Source organism: Cyprinodon tularosa, unplaced genomic scaffold, assembly GCF_016077235.1.
Source record: "Cyprinodon tularosa strain WSP-4 unplaced genomic scaffold, ASM1607723v1 ctg301, whole genome shotgun sequence".
Lineage (NCBI taxonomy): Eukaryota > Metazoa > Chordata > Actinopteri > Cyprinodontiformes > Cyprinodontidae > Cyprinodon > Cyprinodon tularosa.
The window spans coordinates 102,965-121,464 of NW_024039010.1; the positions used below are offsets into that span (position 1 = coordinate 102,965).

At 41.4% G+C, this 18,500-nt stretch overlaps 1 protein-coding gene across 1 annotated transcript; it reads left to right on the forward strand.

The window, feature by feature from the left end:
• The first annotated feature begins 1,268 nt into the window (after positions 1-1,268).
• fbxo43 (F-box protein 43) lies at positions 1,269-15,032 on the forward strand. Its single transcript, XM_038291844.1, has 6 exons — positions 1,269-1,403; positions 5,095-5,945; positions 6,021-6,749; positions 9,881-9,983; positions 13,227-13,400; positions 14,593-15,032. Exons 2-6 carry the CDS (start codon positions 5,152-5,154, stop codon positions 14,839-14,841), a joined length of 2,049 nt encoding a protein of 682 aa, XP_038147772.1. The 5' UTR covers positions 1,269-1,403; positions 5,095-5,151; the 3' UTR covers positions 14,842-15,032.
• The last annotated feature ends 3,468 nt before the right edge of the window (positions 15,033-18,500 follow it).

Below are 18,500 nucleotides of genomic sequence, written 5' to 3' on the forward strand. Positions count from 1 at the left end.
GCATGTGTATATTTATTGCACCTGTATGTTCTATTCAATGTTCTTTTCATATGAAATACCATGGTTATAATTATTCATAAGTGTGCAGTATCATAACTACATGTCTGACTTTTGTTTAACAAACCAAACAATTAGACAATTCAGGAAGTTATGGTTATTTAAGTACATGCGCCTTTAAAACACAATGTTACGAATGAGCGAGCTGCCTGTAGCAAGATGGCCGCCACGTGCGGACGTCGACCCCCATTGGCCAGCAGCGCGGACGAGACATCTAGCCTTTATTATGGATATCTATGGTTTTTAGAGCATAAACAGTAGTGTATAGGATTTCCTGAAAGCGCGCGCCGGCGCGTTCATGACGCTACGGAAACCGCGGCAGACCAAACCAGATGAAAGTGCGCATTCAGCTCGGCAAAGAACTCATGCTCTTCCTCAACACTGAAGTCCTCAGACATTTTTCTTTCGTTGTTTCTTTCTTTGCACAGGTAAACAGCACATTTATTCTTCTACGCTTGCATTATCAGCAGAGCAGACGCTGAATGCGCACTTTCATCTGGTTTGGTCTGCCGGCTTCCGTAGCGTCATGAACGCGCCGGCGCGCGCTTTCAGGAAATCCTATACACTACTGTTTATGCTCTAAAAACATTCTAAATGACTTCGTTTCGAGTAAATTCTGGATGCTACCCACTCAGGACACTTGGAATACATTGGACGAGCAGTATGGAGGAATATTGACACGTTTTTTGTGGACTTTTATGGACCTTTCTGTCTCGGGCACCATGGACCTCCATTATTTGAATGTCAGCAGACAGCAAGAAGCCTCCCAGATCTCCAGATGCATTAGAGATATCAAAAAAGTACTCCAGAGTGTTCTTCAGCATGGGGGTGAGTAGAAAATGAAGGCTAATCATGTTTTGGGTGTACTATTCCTTTAAGTTATACTTTGGCATCGCTTTGACATGTATTCTTGTAATGTTTCGAAATAGAAAAAAAATCTCTAGCATGGCCCTAATACTCCGTCGTATTTCTTTGTTTGCAAAAATAAAAAAAAACTCAACTAGCTAAAAACAGTGATGAATTATTGTTCGAGCTTTAGCTGAAACTTCTCCCATTAATCTAATGTCTAATGCAACCAAGGTTTCAACAAAGAAGGGGAAAAAAGCCACCATACCTGCTCTCTGTTTGACCAGGGCTCTAGAGACTCGGTTGCTATAGTAACCAGACGCGGAAGGCCATTCAGCAGACCGACCGGAAATACGTCACCGTCAACAGAAGGCTCCAAATTTGAAAGCGGGAGCTGAGGCTGCGAGGATGAACATGCAGCGGAAAGGAAGGCTGGAAGCCGGGGCCTGGAGCTGAACCTGAGTGTGCGGCCCTTTGTAGGAGTTAAACGATCTGACAGAGTAAGTTTCTGTACATTTTAAAGGTGTTTTTAGCTTTATTAACACATGTTTCATTGGTTCACCCTTTGTTTGGGCTAACTTTACCCAGGTGGGTTTTCCGGCCATGCTAATTGGTCTTAGAGTCTGCCGCACCTGAAGGGCCATGAAAGCGTTACTTAAAATAAATAAATAAATAAATAAATAAAAGTTTCTTTTTAATTACCAATATAAATCGTAAAACAAGCCAAAAAGAGAAGATAATTCGGTTATAGTTTTGTATGTAGAGGCACTGGAGCACGGGGCTTTAAATCCCCAGCTCATAGCAACAGCCAGCTGGGCCCTTGGTGATGAACCAGCTCAGCTGGGCCCTTGGTGGTGAGCGATAAGTAAATAGTATTTTCCTTACCGGTACATTGATGAGAAGAGAAGAGTAATCTGTATTTAAAAAACAAAAATCTTAATTTCATACATCAGAACTTAATTATTGTGGAAAGTTAAAGGGAACAAAATTAAATACCGTAAGAATGAAGAGAAGTGCCATTTATCCTGATAACTGATTTTTAAATATTATTTCACTTTAATATGGAAAAAAAGTCAGAATTATGACAGCTAACAAACATGTTAGCATCAAGCTGTAGCCATGTCTGTTTTAGAGACTAGCTCTCTTGTTTTAATGACCTTCTGCTCCTCCATTAATGAAATGGCATCACCGGGGACCCCTCAGGCACCTAAAAAGTTGCCTTATTTCTTCATTTTTCACCAGTGTAGATTAGTTGTGATTGATCAATTATTGAAATAATTGTCAACTAATTAAGTAATCAATTAATCATTAAATCATTACAGAGTGACCCACTTAGAACAGGAACGGTACCAACATTGTAAAAAAAATTATATACATATTTTGCATTTCAGATAAAAAACAAAACTTTTTCATCTGTCAATGATTTATCCAGAAATCTTTGTGTGAAAATGTTTTAGATTCACCTGGTTTAAATTCCTAAAAAATCTTCTTTCAGAATCAGGCATACTTTAATAATCCCTGAGGGAAATTACTTAAAGAAACTTAAGGAACCTTTGGCTATTCTAATATTAAGCAATTAATGGAATAAATTATCAACAGACTAATTGATTTGCAAAATAATGGTTAGTTGCAGCCCTAGTCTGGAGTCTGTGGCAGTGAGCTTATTAGATGTTTCAGACCAAAGTAGGCAGATAAAGGCTGGTTGAAGTTTGTGGTGAATAAAATGCAGAAAGTTTGAAGTTCCGCCTGCAACATTTTTCGCCAAAATGTTAATGAGAGTCACTGGAAACTAGGAAGGAAATGTCCTTTCTGTGTGTGTGTGAAACAGCCAATCAGACGTCAGCATCTCCGTGGTAGCTGTCCGAATCCTGCCCACTGAACCTGATGGCTGAAGATAAGTTTAAATCAATTCATTAGCGTAATGTTCAGACGCAAGGGCTGAATGATATATATGGCCTCAAAATATAATCGCCCATTTCTTTTTTTTATTTCATTGTAAAATGTGACAACTGGCACATCTCTTTCAAAAATTACCTTGATTTAAATCATTTGCTCTAGGATGGAGGTCTTAAACAGGGGGTCTGCGACCCCTAGGGGTGCACAGAGGTACTGCATGGGGTCGCGAAAGTTTTGGTTAATTAGAATTTGTTTTTTATATTCCCCCCTGCAATTTTTTCCACTAATTGGATGTCTTTAAATCCACATTAACATGAATTCAACACACTGTAGTAAACAGATAAATGGAGGCAGAAGATGTCTTTCACTCATCAATGCACACATTCAGCGACATACAGGAGCTCTTTCAAGCTGGGCACCATTTCATTCACAACACCTGTCCCATCAACCAGGAATCAGAATCAGAAATACTTTAATAATACCAGAGAGAAATTACTCTCATTACATTACTCCATCTGTAATAGAGTGACTATAGGACCAGTTTGATAGAATACAATTTCATAACATATATAATAAGGGGGTCCCCGCTCCATCTTGCCATCAGTTTTGGGGTCCTTGGCCTGGAAAATGTTGAGGACCCCTGATCTAGGATGTGACCTTAGTTTTAAGGATCAATGAAACTCAAGCTTGTGAAACAAGCATTTTTCTCAAAAATAATAAAAATATGACACAGTTAATCTTTACAGATGGCATTCAGTTCAGTTTATTTATATAGGGCCAATTCACAACACATTTCGTCTCAAGGCACTTTGCAGTTCACCAGATCATCCAATTTTATGATCTCATCATATTATTGCATAGTGGGGTAGTTTATCAGTTACGAGAATAACTCTAAGAAGAAAAAGTGACAAAATGTCTAAGCTTTGGAAGGATTGTATTTTTGGGAGATTCCAAAAAAGTAATAATAATTTAAAAAAAAATCCGCTGGAGTTTATTCCAAGTTTGAAGACCTTTCGCTTCCCATCCAGGAAGCTTTTTCAATTCAAAATGTCAGAAATAGCCCATTTAGTTTGAGGTTTTATACAGAGACCCAACTAAGTCTTATTTTTGTTTTGAAAACATGTAAATTGAAAAGTTCCTGTTTGGCTGTGACGCCATCCTGCAGAGAAACATCCGCTGTGCTGCTGCCATCAACACCTTTGTTTATAGATGCTGGAGATTGGCCTGTTTTCCAGTGTGGTCCTGTTTCTCTGACCGTGACTGGCTAGATGTGCTCTCTTCATCCTCTGGCAGGGGGGTCGGCTTGGAGCTCATCTGCCTGGCTGGGCCGCCTCTTACGGTTGCTTTTTGTGTCTCTGCTTCTGTCTCCTTGAACCCCAGTCGGCCTCGGCAGATGGCCGCTCACACTGAGCCTGGTTCTGCTGGAGGTTTCTTCCTGTTAAAAGGGAGTTTTCCTCTCCACTGTCGCTACAAGCATGCTTAGTGTGAGGGATTGCCTTCGAGTCAATGAGTCGATGCAATCAGCTGGTTTTCCTTAGATAGAAAACTTTGAATCAATTTGACTGGATGAACTGGTGAACTGTAAAGTGCCTTGTGTTGTGAATTGGCGCTATAGGAATAAACTGAATAGAATTGAATTGAAAAGGACGACTGGAATGACTATGACTGGGAAAAAAATCCAAATTATCTTATAATGATATTCATACACAGAAAATTCAATGAATCAGAAAGCCAGGATGAAATGTATATTTGAATAGAATTATTTAAAATGTAATGATTTCTTAGTATTTGTTTTAATTTATAAAGGTATATTTATGTATTGGCTCATCTAAATATTTTATTGTAGATTTCACAATGGAATAGTGCATTTAATTATTTAATAGGATGTTTTATGGTTCAATTAAGTATTCAATGCTATAATAAAAGTTTCATCACCCAGAGATGTTTAATTTATATTTAAACTTGTTAAAACCAAAGTTAAAACCTGCTGGACAATCCTGGGTCTGAAAGCAAGACTCTATGTTCAAACCAGAAAAAAACCACAAGGGGAGCGTCACTTTGTTTCTCCTGTCTGATTTAAAAATATATATATATATATATTTTTTTTTTTTTTTTGCAGAAGGGTGCTGACATTAGCCAGCCTTTGTTTTATGTATGATCTACACGCCTCCTTTAATTGCCCCTCGTACATGAATATTTGTGTATTATATTGTCAACTACAGTGTTGACTTTCCCACCAAAATGTGCATAAACGTTTAAGCATTTGGTTCAAGCAGTGTAATTTTTCATCTCCAGGTCACTAGACGAGCTTTCTTCTCTTGGAAGTCTTTGTGCCGTGAACCAAGGGCCCACATGAGCAGAGCAATGCAGTGCACTCCTAAATCAAATGTCAACCTACAGAGCTACAAAGGCCAGCACTGCTATGAGGACTGCTCTGACAGCGGATACTCGGGTTGGTTCCAGAGCCCACAGAGCATCAGCGGGGGGGACATCTCTGGGTCTCTGTCTCCATCAGAAATCTGCGAAACTCCTAAAGAGAACCTACGGCTTCATGTCACCCCTAAGGAGCAGAGCAGAGGACCGGTTAGGGTTTTGGGCAGAGACAACAGAGAAGCAGCATCAGTAGGGAGCTGGTGTGAAACGCCTAAGCTAAACAGAAGGGGACCTTCACTGCGCCACAAGCTTCTAACAAGCAAACCCGCCTTGGTGAAAACTGATGGGACGGGACCAACATTCCCCTCGAACGCAGAGTCCTGTTTGAGTAAGAGACCTGAACACTGGCTCAGTGCATCATTTAACTCTCTGGATCTAACAACCGACGGGGCCACGGGCGGTTCAAACATGGGTCCCGACGCGGCGATGTCCGGCAGGAAACGGCGGCTCCTCTTCTCGCAGATGAGGACCTCCACCCGTGAAGACGGCAAACCCGACACCTGCATGTTCTCCTTCGAGGGAGGCGTCGTCACGGAAGCAGATTTCGGGGGAAGCATTTCCTTGAACCCGCTTGATGCAGAAACTCCACGTCGTGACAAATTGTTCCCCGTGTTAACCAACGAAAACCTTCAATCCCCATTGAACAGTGAAAATGATGACAGCGGCAGTCTCATCTACACGCCATTGTTTACTCAAACCCCTAAAGACATCAGGTAGGTTCTTTTTTTCTTTTCTTTTTTGTTTACTGAAACCATGCTAACGTTGCCCTCCTTCTAACCTCGGCACAGGTCTGTCTGTGAGGACAGTGGTTTCAGCTCCTTAACGCTTGACAAATCTCAAGATTCTTCAGTGGACCACGACGGCTCGTTCCAGGAGCTTCTTGGCTCCGCCTCCAAAGGAATCAATGGAACCCCAAATCTGAATGCAAAGAGACCCTCCCGTTTGCAGCGTCACCATCGGCTTTCTACCCTTAAAGAAGGCGGATCTCAGTCTGAGGATGACTCAGGAAACCGGCGACATGAAGAACGCCCTAAGAATAGCAGCCATTCTAATGATGACGTTTTTGCAGAAGTTACGCCCTGCAGCAAAATGTCTGATAGATGTTTTAACAGCCTGATTTTTGCAAAAAACGACTCCAACACCCCATTAAGTGCCTCTTCATCCAAGCTTGAGAAAGCATCACCTCAGTGTGCAGACCCTGCTCTTCCAGCCATGACTCCCCTCAGGATGTCCCCAGCTGACCTGTCTCTGACTCCGGCCTTGCAGCTAGTCCATGCTATCTGTCAGCAGAGGGTCCAGAGATCTGGTCAAAGTCCAAGTCTGAGGGAAGAGCTGAAGCTCACAGCAGCACTTGTTGAGACTCCAGTGATGTTCAGGACCACCATGCCTTTAGCGGGGATGATTGGCAGGAAGATGGGCCTGGGGGAGCTGGATATCCTCACAGAGCTGAAGAAGAGGAACCTCAGGCACATCCTGGGGAATATTTTCAGCAAGCTGAACCCTGAGTGTCTCTACAGGTGATGTGTGTTTGTTATTGTCACTTAATTAACACAAACTCATCAGATGCCATTTTGATTCACTTTGTTAAAAAGCTTAGATTCATAATGAATGTAACATTTTCAGTGTTGCTTTTTTGTTATAAAACCAATCATTTTCAATCTTTATTATGTCACCGTTTTCACCTTGAACACTGTTGGTTTGTTTCCATGATCATTTGAAGAAGAGAATATACTGGTGCGCAAATAAGGCTGAACGATTTTGCCAAAAATCAAAATTGCAATCATTTGAAGCCTTCATTCCGATAATCCTTTGGACTAAGCACAACCATGTCAATAGCCCCATTTACACCACCCCAATGGAACCGTACCGAGATCGGTCCGAGCACGGTAACAGAGGTAGCTGCTGAGTGTAAACGGTACGCAGAACTGAACCCGACCGTACCAGACACAACCGAACATGGTACTAGTTCATCAGTGAGGCTCGGCGCGGTTCAGTTCGGTTCTCATATAACAGAGCGCATGAGCAGATCGCGTAATCTCCTTACAATCAGCCTCCGTAATCATGAAATTTCATACAATAATTAAAATACTGGCTTCCCTACCGTGCCACACGATTTCCAGTAATGATTCTGCTTAGCAGTGTGTTGAGCCTCAGCGTCTTTCGTTGTTTCCTGGTTCTGTAAGACCTGATTAGACTATCATTTGTCGTATCCACTTCTCAAAACCAGACTCTGTCAAGTAAATTCACCAAAGGCTGCATTCTTAGTCAGACTCTCCGCAAACTTCCTGAATGTTAGGGGCACCACCATGTTGGTTTGCTTGTTTACCTCTAGAGAGCAGTAATACTTTAGATCTGGTTAGGAGGCGAGGAACCGTGCCAGCGTGGTGTGTGAACGTGTTGGGTAGCAGAGCTTGTCACGGATCAGTTTTTAGAGGGTGGTGTAAATAGGGCTCTGCTACTCCAGGGTTTCAGTTTTCCCATAACCTTGAAAGCCCCCTTGTCCAGAGTCCAGTGTTGCAGGACTTTTTCACAAATGCATTAATCTAGGCCAAAGGTGTCAAACAGGTTCCAGAAAGGACCGTGTGGCTGCAGGTTTTCTTTTCAACCAAGGTATGGCACACCAGACTCAATTCATCTCATCAAGGCATCATGTTAAGACTGGACTCACTTGATGAGATGAATGGAGTCTGGTGTGCCATAGCTTGGTTGGAAAGAAAACCTGCAGCCACACGGCCCTTTCTGGAACCAGTTTGACATCCCTGGTCTAGGCGCTAGCTGCAACTCTGTGTGCGGTGCATACTAGGGATGGAACGGTTTATGAAAACCGTCCGAACCGTTCAGTTCGACTGTCTCGGTTCGATTCGCGTGTGTTGCGTTCAGTTCATGCACTGCTCCATTTTCTCATAGGCGAAGCATTTACACTCCAGAGCAGAAGGTGGCGGTACTGCGACCAAAGCCAACTACCAGTAGTAAACAAGAAGAAGAAGCGAAGCAACGTAGCCGGGTGTAGCAGAAATAAATCAGTTGTTGTGAAGAATTGTGTGGGTATGGCGAGTGGGAAAGAACAGGAGTTGGAAGACGTGCCAGCAGCACTTTATAGGTCTGCTGTATGGGACCACTTTGCATTTAGAGTGACCTACGATGACGGTGGAAAGACAGTTGTGGATAAAAGTGCAACAGTGTGCCAGCATTGTGCAACACGTTTTGTTTATGCTAACAGCAACATGACCAACATGTCATGCTAACCCCGAAATCCCACATACTCCTTCAGCGCTCCGCCCCGCTGCGCTCCAGACCGCCCGCACAGAGCAAAGCCTACAGCCTCCACTGTGGCTCCCGTCTGCTCTGAATTCCTTGGAGATCGTAGAGAGCATGCGTGAGATAATTAAATTCAAAGCAGCAAAACATGCGGAAATGATCCATGGTTTCCGCAGATCATTAAAAATAATTACAATTGAATTTTTTCATTGTTTTTTATGGGATTCGGTGTAACAATCAACATATACCGAACCGAAAACCGTGACCACGAAACCGTGAACCGAACTGTGGATTTTGTGAACCGTTCCACCCCTAGTGCATACCCACTTCAATCGTATTCCTGCCACCTAAAGACCTGGAGAGAGATTTAGTGTCTTACTCTTTGTTAAATGTATTGTGATTTAAAAACTGTGCCTCTGGGATTCGAAATGTGACTATATAGCAAATGCAACTAATTGCCCAGCCCTAGTTCCATTTATCCCCAGAAACTCAGTCTTCCGCCCTCCTAATGCAACATGATGACACAGACTTCTGAATTGAGCGGCTGTTAAACTTTCCTACTTTAACCGTTTGTGGTTCTTGTTTGCAGCACTAAGTTGGTTGTTAAGGGGCGTCTGGTGTTGATGTTTCAAAGCTGTGCAAGTCCATCAAACACTGAGTAAAAACAGGTTGGTTTTTTTTGTCATTATGGTTGCCGAGGAAATAAGTGGGTCTACAAGCGGAAAACTGGAAAAGATTTACTTCTTAGTTTAAATCCCTTAAAGTCGTTACATTTCATATCGAACTTTTGTACAATCCAAAACCAAGTTAAAGCAGTGTCAGTATCGATACGGTTTTATTTTTAATAATCATGAAAATGTTGATTGGCGTTTTAGGGATTTTCAATTATCGGACTAAAACAAGGGAACATTAACAAAACAAAGTTGAAAAGCAATTTAAAGCAAAATCTTAAGAAAAAGCAAATGCTGCTTGTTTGGTTGCTGATGCTGCAACTGCAGTCGGTGCGTCTGGAGGAAGAAGGAAAGACTTATCGATCTTCTCACAGGAGTTTTGTTCAATATAAATACCAGCAGGATCGATCCACACACCTCCAGCCACAACCTAAACCTCTCTGTCCCACGGCGCATTGGTGCAGTACCTCCTGCAAAAGGAAGCCTGGTAGTTCTCTTTATAAACTATATTTGCATTTATTATTTCTATTAATTATTTATTTATTTTTTGAGTACTTCAGGTTTTCATAATTTTTAGAGCAAAATTACAAGAAATGAAGGCTTAAAATATTTAAGCCTGACCCATGTTAAACTTGTTTTTTAGAACATATTCTGGTTTTTGAGCAGGGCCTGTGTAGAAATGTGTAACATTTGTTCTTTTTTTTTTCTTATTTTGACAGATGTGGGCTAGTTTGCAAAAGTTGGAATGAAATCATCCATCAGGACCACCAAGCTAGTCTAAGGAGAATGATCTACATGAGGGAACTGGAGGAAGCTCTTGAGGTAGTTTGGTTTATTTGGCTTCATACTAATCACAGGTGTTTTTATGTCATTCTTAGGGTCCTGCCACAACTTGCCGATTTAGCCAGCATATGCCCAACCTCCCAGAATCTCCTAAAATGCTGGCATACTCTGAACTTTCTACTTTTTCGATTTTTGGCGTATAGAGTAGTCATAAGGAGTCCCGAGCTTTTGTCCGACAGCCTAATTTAGGCATAATGCACGACAGCGTAATGTTTGAGCAGTACGAAGCATCAGTTAAAGCTGTGATTCACCCGCTCTATATAAAGAGATGTCTTTGGTGGCGGTATTAACCTGGCTGCTCTTTACTGCCCGCCAAAAAAAGAATAAAGAAAAAAGGTTTGCAGTGACAGCAGATTCGGCGTCATGTCTGCTAGGAAGTTTGTTGGTAGTGGGCGTCAACGCAGGGAGGATCCTTTACACTCACCATCTCTCTCACTCCCCCTTTATACCAAAATGCTGCGAATACGCCATTATACAGTAGTTGGAAGTAAGAAATATGTTCAGTTCAATATGTTGGATAAGCTAGATGCTACGACTTATGAGTAACGTATAGCCCATTTTTGCCTGCGAGTGGTCTAGTTTCGATCAATGACCCAGGCCCTAGAACTGGGGGGGTGTTGAGGGCGTGACGACAAAGCTGCACGACACTGGAGAAAGCACAACCAGGAAGATGTCAACAGCTATTGAACAGTAGCATGCACTGCAACAGCAGCAGGTTTCAATGGAACGCTCCATTGAAAATTAAACGTTCTCTTTTCTGTTGCTGTTGTTCAATAAAAGTACATTTTAAGATCATTTGAGGCGAGACTACTATACTTTAGAGCAGGGGTCTTCAACGTTTTCCAGGCCAAGGACCCCCAACTGATGGCGAGATTAAGCAGGGACCCCCAATTATATATATTGTATGAAACTGTTCTATGAAACTGGTCCTATAGTCACTCTATTACAGATGGGGTAATGTAACTAAAGTAGTTTCTCCCTGGGATTATTAAAGTATTTCTGATTCTGATTCCTGGTTGATGGGACAGGTGTTGTGAATGAAACGGTGCCCAGCTTGAAAAAGCTCCTGTGTGTCGCTGAATGTGAGCATTGATGACTGAAAGACATCTTCTGCCTCCATTTATCTGTTTACTACAGTGTGTTGAAATCATGTTAATGTGGATTTAAAGACATTTCAATTAGAAGAAAAAAATTGCCGAGGGGAATATAAAACAAAGTCTAATCAACCAAAACTTTGGCAACCCCCATGCAGTACCTCTGTGGACCCCCAGGGGTCGCGGACCCCCTGTTGAAGACCCCTGCTTTAGAGCGACAGTATATAGTCTATTTACTGATTTTAATGCATAATTTAAAAAAACAATTTCAAAAGTTGAGAGGACCGCGGCAACCAGTGGACCTCTAAGGCTAACGGCATCCAGGGCTAACTGCAGCCTGTCTGCAGCGGCCGTCTCTCTGCATAGTTGTGTGCAAAGTAGCCTACTGGTGGCTCTGATGGCAATTTTTGACTGGGCTTTGGATTTAGTTTTGGAAGGATTAGACTTGGGGTTTTTTGTTGAAACGTGAGCAGGAAGAGGTTCTACACTCCTTCTTTTAAGAAGGGCGTATTCACCGTCTTCCCGACAGGCTGTTTGTTTACACTTCCCCACCAGCTTCCTGTCGCGCTTACTACGTCAGTCAGTAGCGCTCATTGGTCAGAGCGTTTGCCAATAGGCACAGACAGCCCAGACTCCTGACGTCTCATTCATTGGGACCAGACTAAATACATTTAGTCTGGTTTATCAGGCTAAGTAACTTACACTTAACATATGTCATAGGGTTGTCAAAAGTATCGATACTCAAAAAAGTATCGATACTGAAACTAGGCTTGTCCCGATCCGATACGTGGATCGGATCGGGACGCCGATATTGGCAAAAAAAATGCGAATGGGCATAGCATGTAAAATGCCGATCCAGACTGCCGATCCAGTTTTTAAAAAAAAATCTGGTGCGTATTTTCCAGTTTCGCCGATTGAAACGATCCATTCCACTATTTTGCGCCAGTGTTCCCCTGTTTTGCATTTTTATTAAAACTTACAGTAATACTTGCACCTTTAACTGTTTACGGTTTTACTGCTCACTGTGCAATTTCAGATTGCTATTCATAATTTTGTCGAGTTTGTGTTTATCTCTTAATAAACAGGTAAGTTTGTTGTTACCAATCATTGTGTTTTATTCAATCTCACCTTATTTAGCTGGCTAGATGTTATCAAGAGTACTAAAACCCTTTTCAACATGAGTCTTACAACTAAGGCTAAATACTTTAACTTAAACTTAAATACATGCTCGGATAGGCTGGTATCGGCCAGTATCGGTATCGGATCGGAAGTCCAAAAACAATATCGGTATCGGATCGGAAGTGCAAAAACCTGGATCGGGACATCTCTACCTGAAACGTTGTATCCGGATACAATACTCATTTTCAAACGTATTGATACAGTGCTACCACCAGTGGCACCTAAACAGTCATTCATCTGATGCGCAGATTAGAGGAAAATGCACTTTCTGGACACTGTGTGATTTAATAATTCTACGCACTTTTCGGTTTCAGACTTTTTTTTTGTAAGAGGTGCAGCTGCTGAGAATTATTTTTGTTTTTTAACTGGTTTGGCTAGTGTCATTGTTATGTGTGCAAAGCATAGCCAAGGAAGGAACACTTAATTTTAATTTTGTAAGTTTTTTTTATCAAGCTTGCTTAATACTGTGCACAGCATACAACCTCAAAATATTGTTTATTGTTTTTATCTATTTATTGTATTTTGTTTATTAATGAAAAAATCTGTTGAATTTTGGAGTATTTGTTTTTATTCTATCGAAAATGACATCGAGTATTGAATATTTTACTTAGTATTGGTATTGAGTTGAAAAGTTTAGTATCGTGACAACCCTAATATGTCAATGATCAGATAACTTACCTGTTACTTATGGCATACGCTGGCATAATTATGTCTACGTGTGCCAACATGCTTCTGCATGCTAATAACTTGCACAACATACATAACGTACCCATAACTCATCCAACGTATGCCTGCATTTTTGTCAGATCTAAATCGTCAAGGTGTGACAGGGGGTTTACCAACAAACTTTGAGAGTTGATGTTTCCCTGATTTAAAAGAGATACTTGATGCTTCACAAGATCAAAGCAGTAAAACAATGAGATATTTAATGGTATTTTTGGTGTCACAGCATAGTGTGAGTGTCTTCCACATCTCAGAGGGAGAGACCAGATCAACTCTGCTAAAGAGGTCCGCCTTAAAGAGGATTCAGGCCCGGTCCAGAACCAACAGCTCCAGCACCCAGCAGTCAGCAAACAGCACTTTAAGCACAGGCGGCAGCAGCAAGCATGAAAAATTTCTGGAGGTAAGTTGAAAGTATTGCAATTCAGTTTATTTCTATACCTCCAATTCACAACACATGTCATCTCAAGGCACCTTACAGTTCGACCAGAGCATACAGTCAGATTGATTCAAAGTTTTCTACCTAAGGAAAACCAGTTGATTGCATCGATTCATTGACTCGAATGCAATCCCTTACACTAAGCATGCTTGTAGTGACAGTGGGGAGGAAAAACGCCCTTTTAACAGACAGAACCAGGCTCAGTGTGAGCGGCCATCTGCCGAGGCCGACTGGGGTTCAAGGAGACAGAAGCAGAGATACAGAAAGCAGCTGTAACAGGCGGCCCCGTCCAGGAAACACACAGCCAGGCAGACAAGCTCCGAGCCAGCTCCCATGTCAGAGGACGAAGAGAGCACATCCAGCTAGTCACGGTCAGAGAAACAGGACTACACTGAAAAACAGGCCGATCTCCAGCATCTATAAACAAAGGTGTTGATGGCAGCAGCACAGCTGATATTTCTCTGCAGGATGGAGTCACAGCCAAACAGGAACAGACCAGATGAAAAGCAGAGAGAGAGCATAGTGTTTAGAGATTAAACTAACAGATTCTGCAGGGTAGGAGAATAGAGAGAGAATGATGAAAAGGGTCCCTATGTCCTCCTGCAGTTTAAGTCTATTGCAGCATAACTATAGAGATATCTCAGTATAACCTGAGTCACTCTAACTATAAGCGTTATCAAAAAGGAAAGTTTTAAGTCTAGCCTTAAAAGTAGTTGGTTCCACAGGAGAGGAGCCTGATAACTAAAAGATCTGCCTCCCATTCTATTTTTAGAAATTCTAGGAACCACTAGTAAACCTGCAGATTGAGAGTGAAGTGCTCTGTTAGGAACATAAGGAACAATCATATCTCTGATATCAGATGGAGCTTGGCCATTTATGGCTTTATATGTGAGAAGGAGGATCTATAAACATCTATAAACAAAGGAGTTGATGGCAGCAGCACAGCTGATATTTCTCTCCAGGATGGAGTCGCAGCCAAACAGGAACAGACGAGACAAAGCTACTATGAGAAAAAGCAGAGAGAGCAGAACGTTAGAGATTAAACTAACAGATTCTGCAGACTGGGTGAATAGAGATAGAATGATGAAATGGGGGTCCCTATGTCCTCCAGAAGTCTAAGGCACAAATTTAATTTTTGTTTTTCACTTTCTTCCAGGTTGCAAAAACACTCTTTAGCGATGAGTGCATCAAACCCTGCCCAAGATGTCAGCATCCTGCCAGGTGTCACTCAGTGAAAGGGGAGGGTGTGTGCAGCAGAGGTGACTGCAGGTTCCAGTTCTGCATGTCGTGTCTGTGTGCTTTCCATGGGTCCAGAGAGTGTGGGAGTCGGTCAGCGGGGCGTCGTAAGAAGGACACCCTGCTACCAGGAAGTGCCGAAAGCAAACGAAATGTTCGAAGACTGTGACTGAAATGTCGACTCCAGGCATCTGGAGGTTTCTCAAGTGTTTTAGGATAAGTTTCCCCAGATCTCTGTAGCGAGATTCTAATCGGCGTATGCATTACTGAAAGGCTTTACTGCAGCACTTTTTCTATTTTCTTTCATGCGTGGTTTTAATTATGGGTATGTGATGGGTGCTGATTTATTTTTCTTGATGCACCTCAAAGTTTTTTTTTTTTTTTTAACTTTGGGGGGGGGGGGGGATTTCAGGTTTTACTATTGTGTGTGTGTTTAGGTTGTTTTTAAAATAAATTACATATTTTTTTCTACAAAATGTGTGGCTGTTGGTTTGTTTACATTCTGTTGTCATTTGGCGCCATCTATAGGCCATAGGCTAGCTCTCAGAAAGTGGCTAGAAAGTGAGTTCCGTTCCAGCATCTTGGGTAATACTTTTTATTATGTTTTTTATGAAGTAAAATAGTTCATCTTCTTTGGAAAAAAAAGTTCCACAAGCGGGCATCCTGCAGTTGGTGAGTAATCGTCATTTGAAGTTGGGTAATGCATGAAAAAAGGACATTTTAGCCTCTAATAGCATCTTTGACTCCAATTATCTCTAAAAGTAATAAAGCCACATGCTTCAAACTTTAGAGGGTCCTACAAATATTCAAACCTTAGAATATCGGCCGGATTGGAGCAGTGGTTCAAACTTATTTGGAAAATTCCTGAAGTTTTTGGACTCCAATAGCATCTTTAACTTCAATTATCTCAATAAAGCTAAACACTTCAAATTTCACAATCGATACGAACATTCCCACATATGTCCAATATGAAAGATTAGGAGGATATGAGCAATTGTTGTGAAGAAATCTTTATTTCAAAATCTAAAGCAGCATCGTTTCCAACACAGTGCTATTTAAACAAGTACACAGCGGGATCTAATTTTTCATATTGATAACATATCGGGTTTAGATTATGAACAAAAACAAATATGTTGCATATACTCTATTATCCAAATTATGTACAGCATTATAAAACAAAATTACAAGCAGGTTTATCAATACAGAAGATCCAACAATACTGCCTTGCTCATTCTGACATTGTAACTGAGAAAAGTGGTTTTCACAAGCCTCACCATGGTCACTGCACTAAATATTAAGAAAATATTTATAAATTCTACAATGTCTAATAAGGCATCATTATGAATGTCAATGATGGTCACAATGTCTCATTATCTTTAGACTAGATTGTACAATCATCGCTATCATCACTAGACAGAATTTCTTCTTCTCCGGTAACATTTTGACAGTTCTTGCACCCACACAACTCTGTACATTTAAGGTTAGAAGATTTACATGAACATTTAGTATCACATTGTCCTGTTTTGCATTTACAGCTTATAAGTTTCAGCGCCTCTTTAGGAGCAGGATCATTGGTCATCCGATTGATAGAAAGCTGTTTTTCATGGATGTTCCCACCATGGCCATCTGGTGACGGTGCAGATATCACTGCCTGCAGAGCACGACAATGAATGGCACACCAAGTACAATATAAGATATAAACCTACCACAATTTGCTGTTTCTGCTTTAGCTAACTTATCCTTCACTCTTTTCCCCTGGCGTGTAATGAAATGATCCTGTTGCAAATAAAACAGATTTCAGGTAGAATTGCCATGTATGTCATCTTTTGAACGCAATCTCTTTGGAGAAGGACCAGCAGTATCTGGAAAGGAAACAGAAATACCCAGTAAAGATTGAATTGAAGATGGAATAATGAATAGCTTTCAGCCATCATTCTCAAAGATTAAATCATTCACTAACTGAAGCTGTACTATAGAACAAAACAAACTGTTTGCCATTATGATCCATGCACTTTTTCATTACAAATTCAAAGGCAAAACAGCAGCATTCACTGTAGTGTAGTCTTATTTGCTACCCTACACTTTTTCGCTTTATATATTTGTGTCAATAATGATCAGTATCAGCATGATCAGAAGGACAATCTTTGTGTGGCAGGCTAAGATTTTGACAATGATTCAAAAAATCCCACAACATTTACATACATGTCTTGCCTGCCGTCTTTTTAGGCCAATCCACATGCACTAGGTACGTAATCTGGTCCATGATCATGATGATGGCACAAAAAATGCATGATTGATGACCTATATTCAGCTTTATGGAGGCTACAGAAGATCTCAACAATAATGTGAATGCACACACCGTTACCAGCTGATTGTTGTGTTTGTTGCTGTCTTTTTCTGGCGTTTGTCTCTAAGCCGTTTGTAACAAAAGGGACGATAGTAGGGCAGTGTTTCCAGTTCATTGTACTCCCTACCAAGGTGTGTGCGATCGACAACACGGCATTGCACTCCCTTTCAGCGATATCCACTCTTTTGCGATTTTTCTGAGGTGTCCCATCTAGCTCTAGTTATAACACAGATATTTTCGATACAATTATCTAATATGTGCATGCAGCAAGCAGGATTTTCATCTTTATCATGCGATCCATGCCGCCGCTTACCGGGCGCAGCCATCTTTGTTTACATGCCGGCCTCCTCACTGACGTCGTGGCGTAGTAATCGCGATCCGCTGATTGGTCGGAACTATATCTGGGAAGCGCTGATTGGTCGGAACTATTTGTGGGACGCTAACAGTCACATCATTTGCATATGGCGGAAGGAAAATTTGTTCTAACTTCACGCTCGAATTGTTTTTACTGCAGGATTTGGAAACTTAATGTAAGCTTGCTGGTGTGATATATTTTCGGACTATATAAACATATTTTATTACCCAGAATACTGGAACGGGATGACATGACAGAAAAGCTAGTGTATGGCCTACTAATGCTGTCAACTGTGAACTGCAACAATGTCATACTGATTTTATTTTATTTTTATATTAACATAAAAAAGTAATTTCACAAAAAATGTGAAAAAATTTAGTTTTTTTCTTTTCAATTTCAATTCAGTTTATTTATATAGCGCCAAATTCACAACACATGTCATCTCAAGGCACTTTACAGTTCAACCAGATCATACAGTCAGATTGATACAAAGTTTTCTATCTAAGGAAAACCAGTTGATTGCATTGACTCATTGACTCAAATACAATCCCTCACACTAAGCATGCTTGTAGCGACAGTGGAGAGGAAAAACTCCCTTTTAACAGGAAGAAACCTCCAGCAGAACCAGGCTCAGTGTGAGCGGCCATCTGCCGAGGCCGACTGGGGTTCAAGGAGATAGAAGCAGAGACACAAAAAGCAGCTGTAAAAGGCGGCCCCGTCCAGGAAACACACAGCCAGGCAGATGAGCTCCGAGCCAGCTCCCATGCCAGAGGATGAAGAGAGCCCATCCAGCCAGTCACAGTTAGAGAAACAGGACCACACTGGAAAACAGGCCAATCTCCAACATCTATAAACAAGGGTGTTGATGGAAGCAGCACAGCTGATGTTTCTTTCCAGGATGACGTCACAGCCAAACAGGAACAGATGAGGCAAAGCTACTCTGAGGAAAAGCAGAGAGAGCAGAACGTTAGAGATCGAACTAACAGATTCTGCAGAATAGGAGAACAGAGAGAGAATGAAGCAGAATGATGAAATGGGGGTCCCTATGTCCTCCAGAAGTATCCCCCCTTAGCATTTGAAGGCATGACTCATCGATTCTTCTCACTCTAGTTAAACTTTAACACTC

Excerpts from the sequence above, each read along its gene's own strand:
- fbxo43 (XM_038291844.1), top strand. The coding sequence starts at position 5,152 with ATGAGCAGAGCAATGCAGTGCACTCCTAAATCAAATGTCAACCTACAG. Across the intron at positions 5,946-6,020 it reads CAAACCCCTAAAGACATCAG|GTCTGTCTGTGAGGACAGTG; the intron begins GTAGGTTCTTTT and ends ACCTCGGCACAG. Across the intron at positions 9,984-13,226 it reads AACTGGAGGAAGCTCTTGAG|CATAGTGTGAGTGTCTTCCA; the intron begins GTAGTTTGGTTT and ends TTGGTGTCACAG.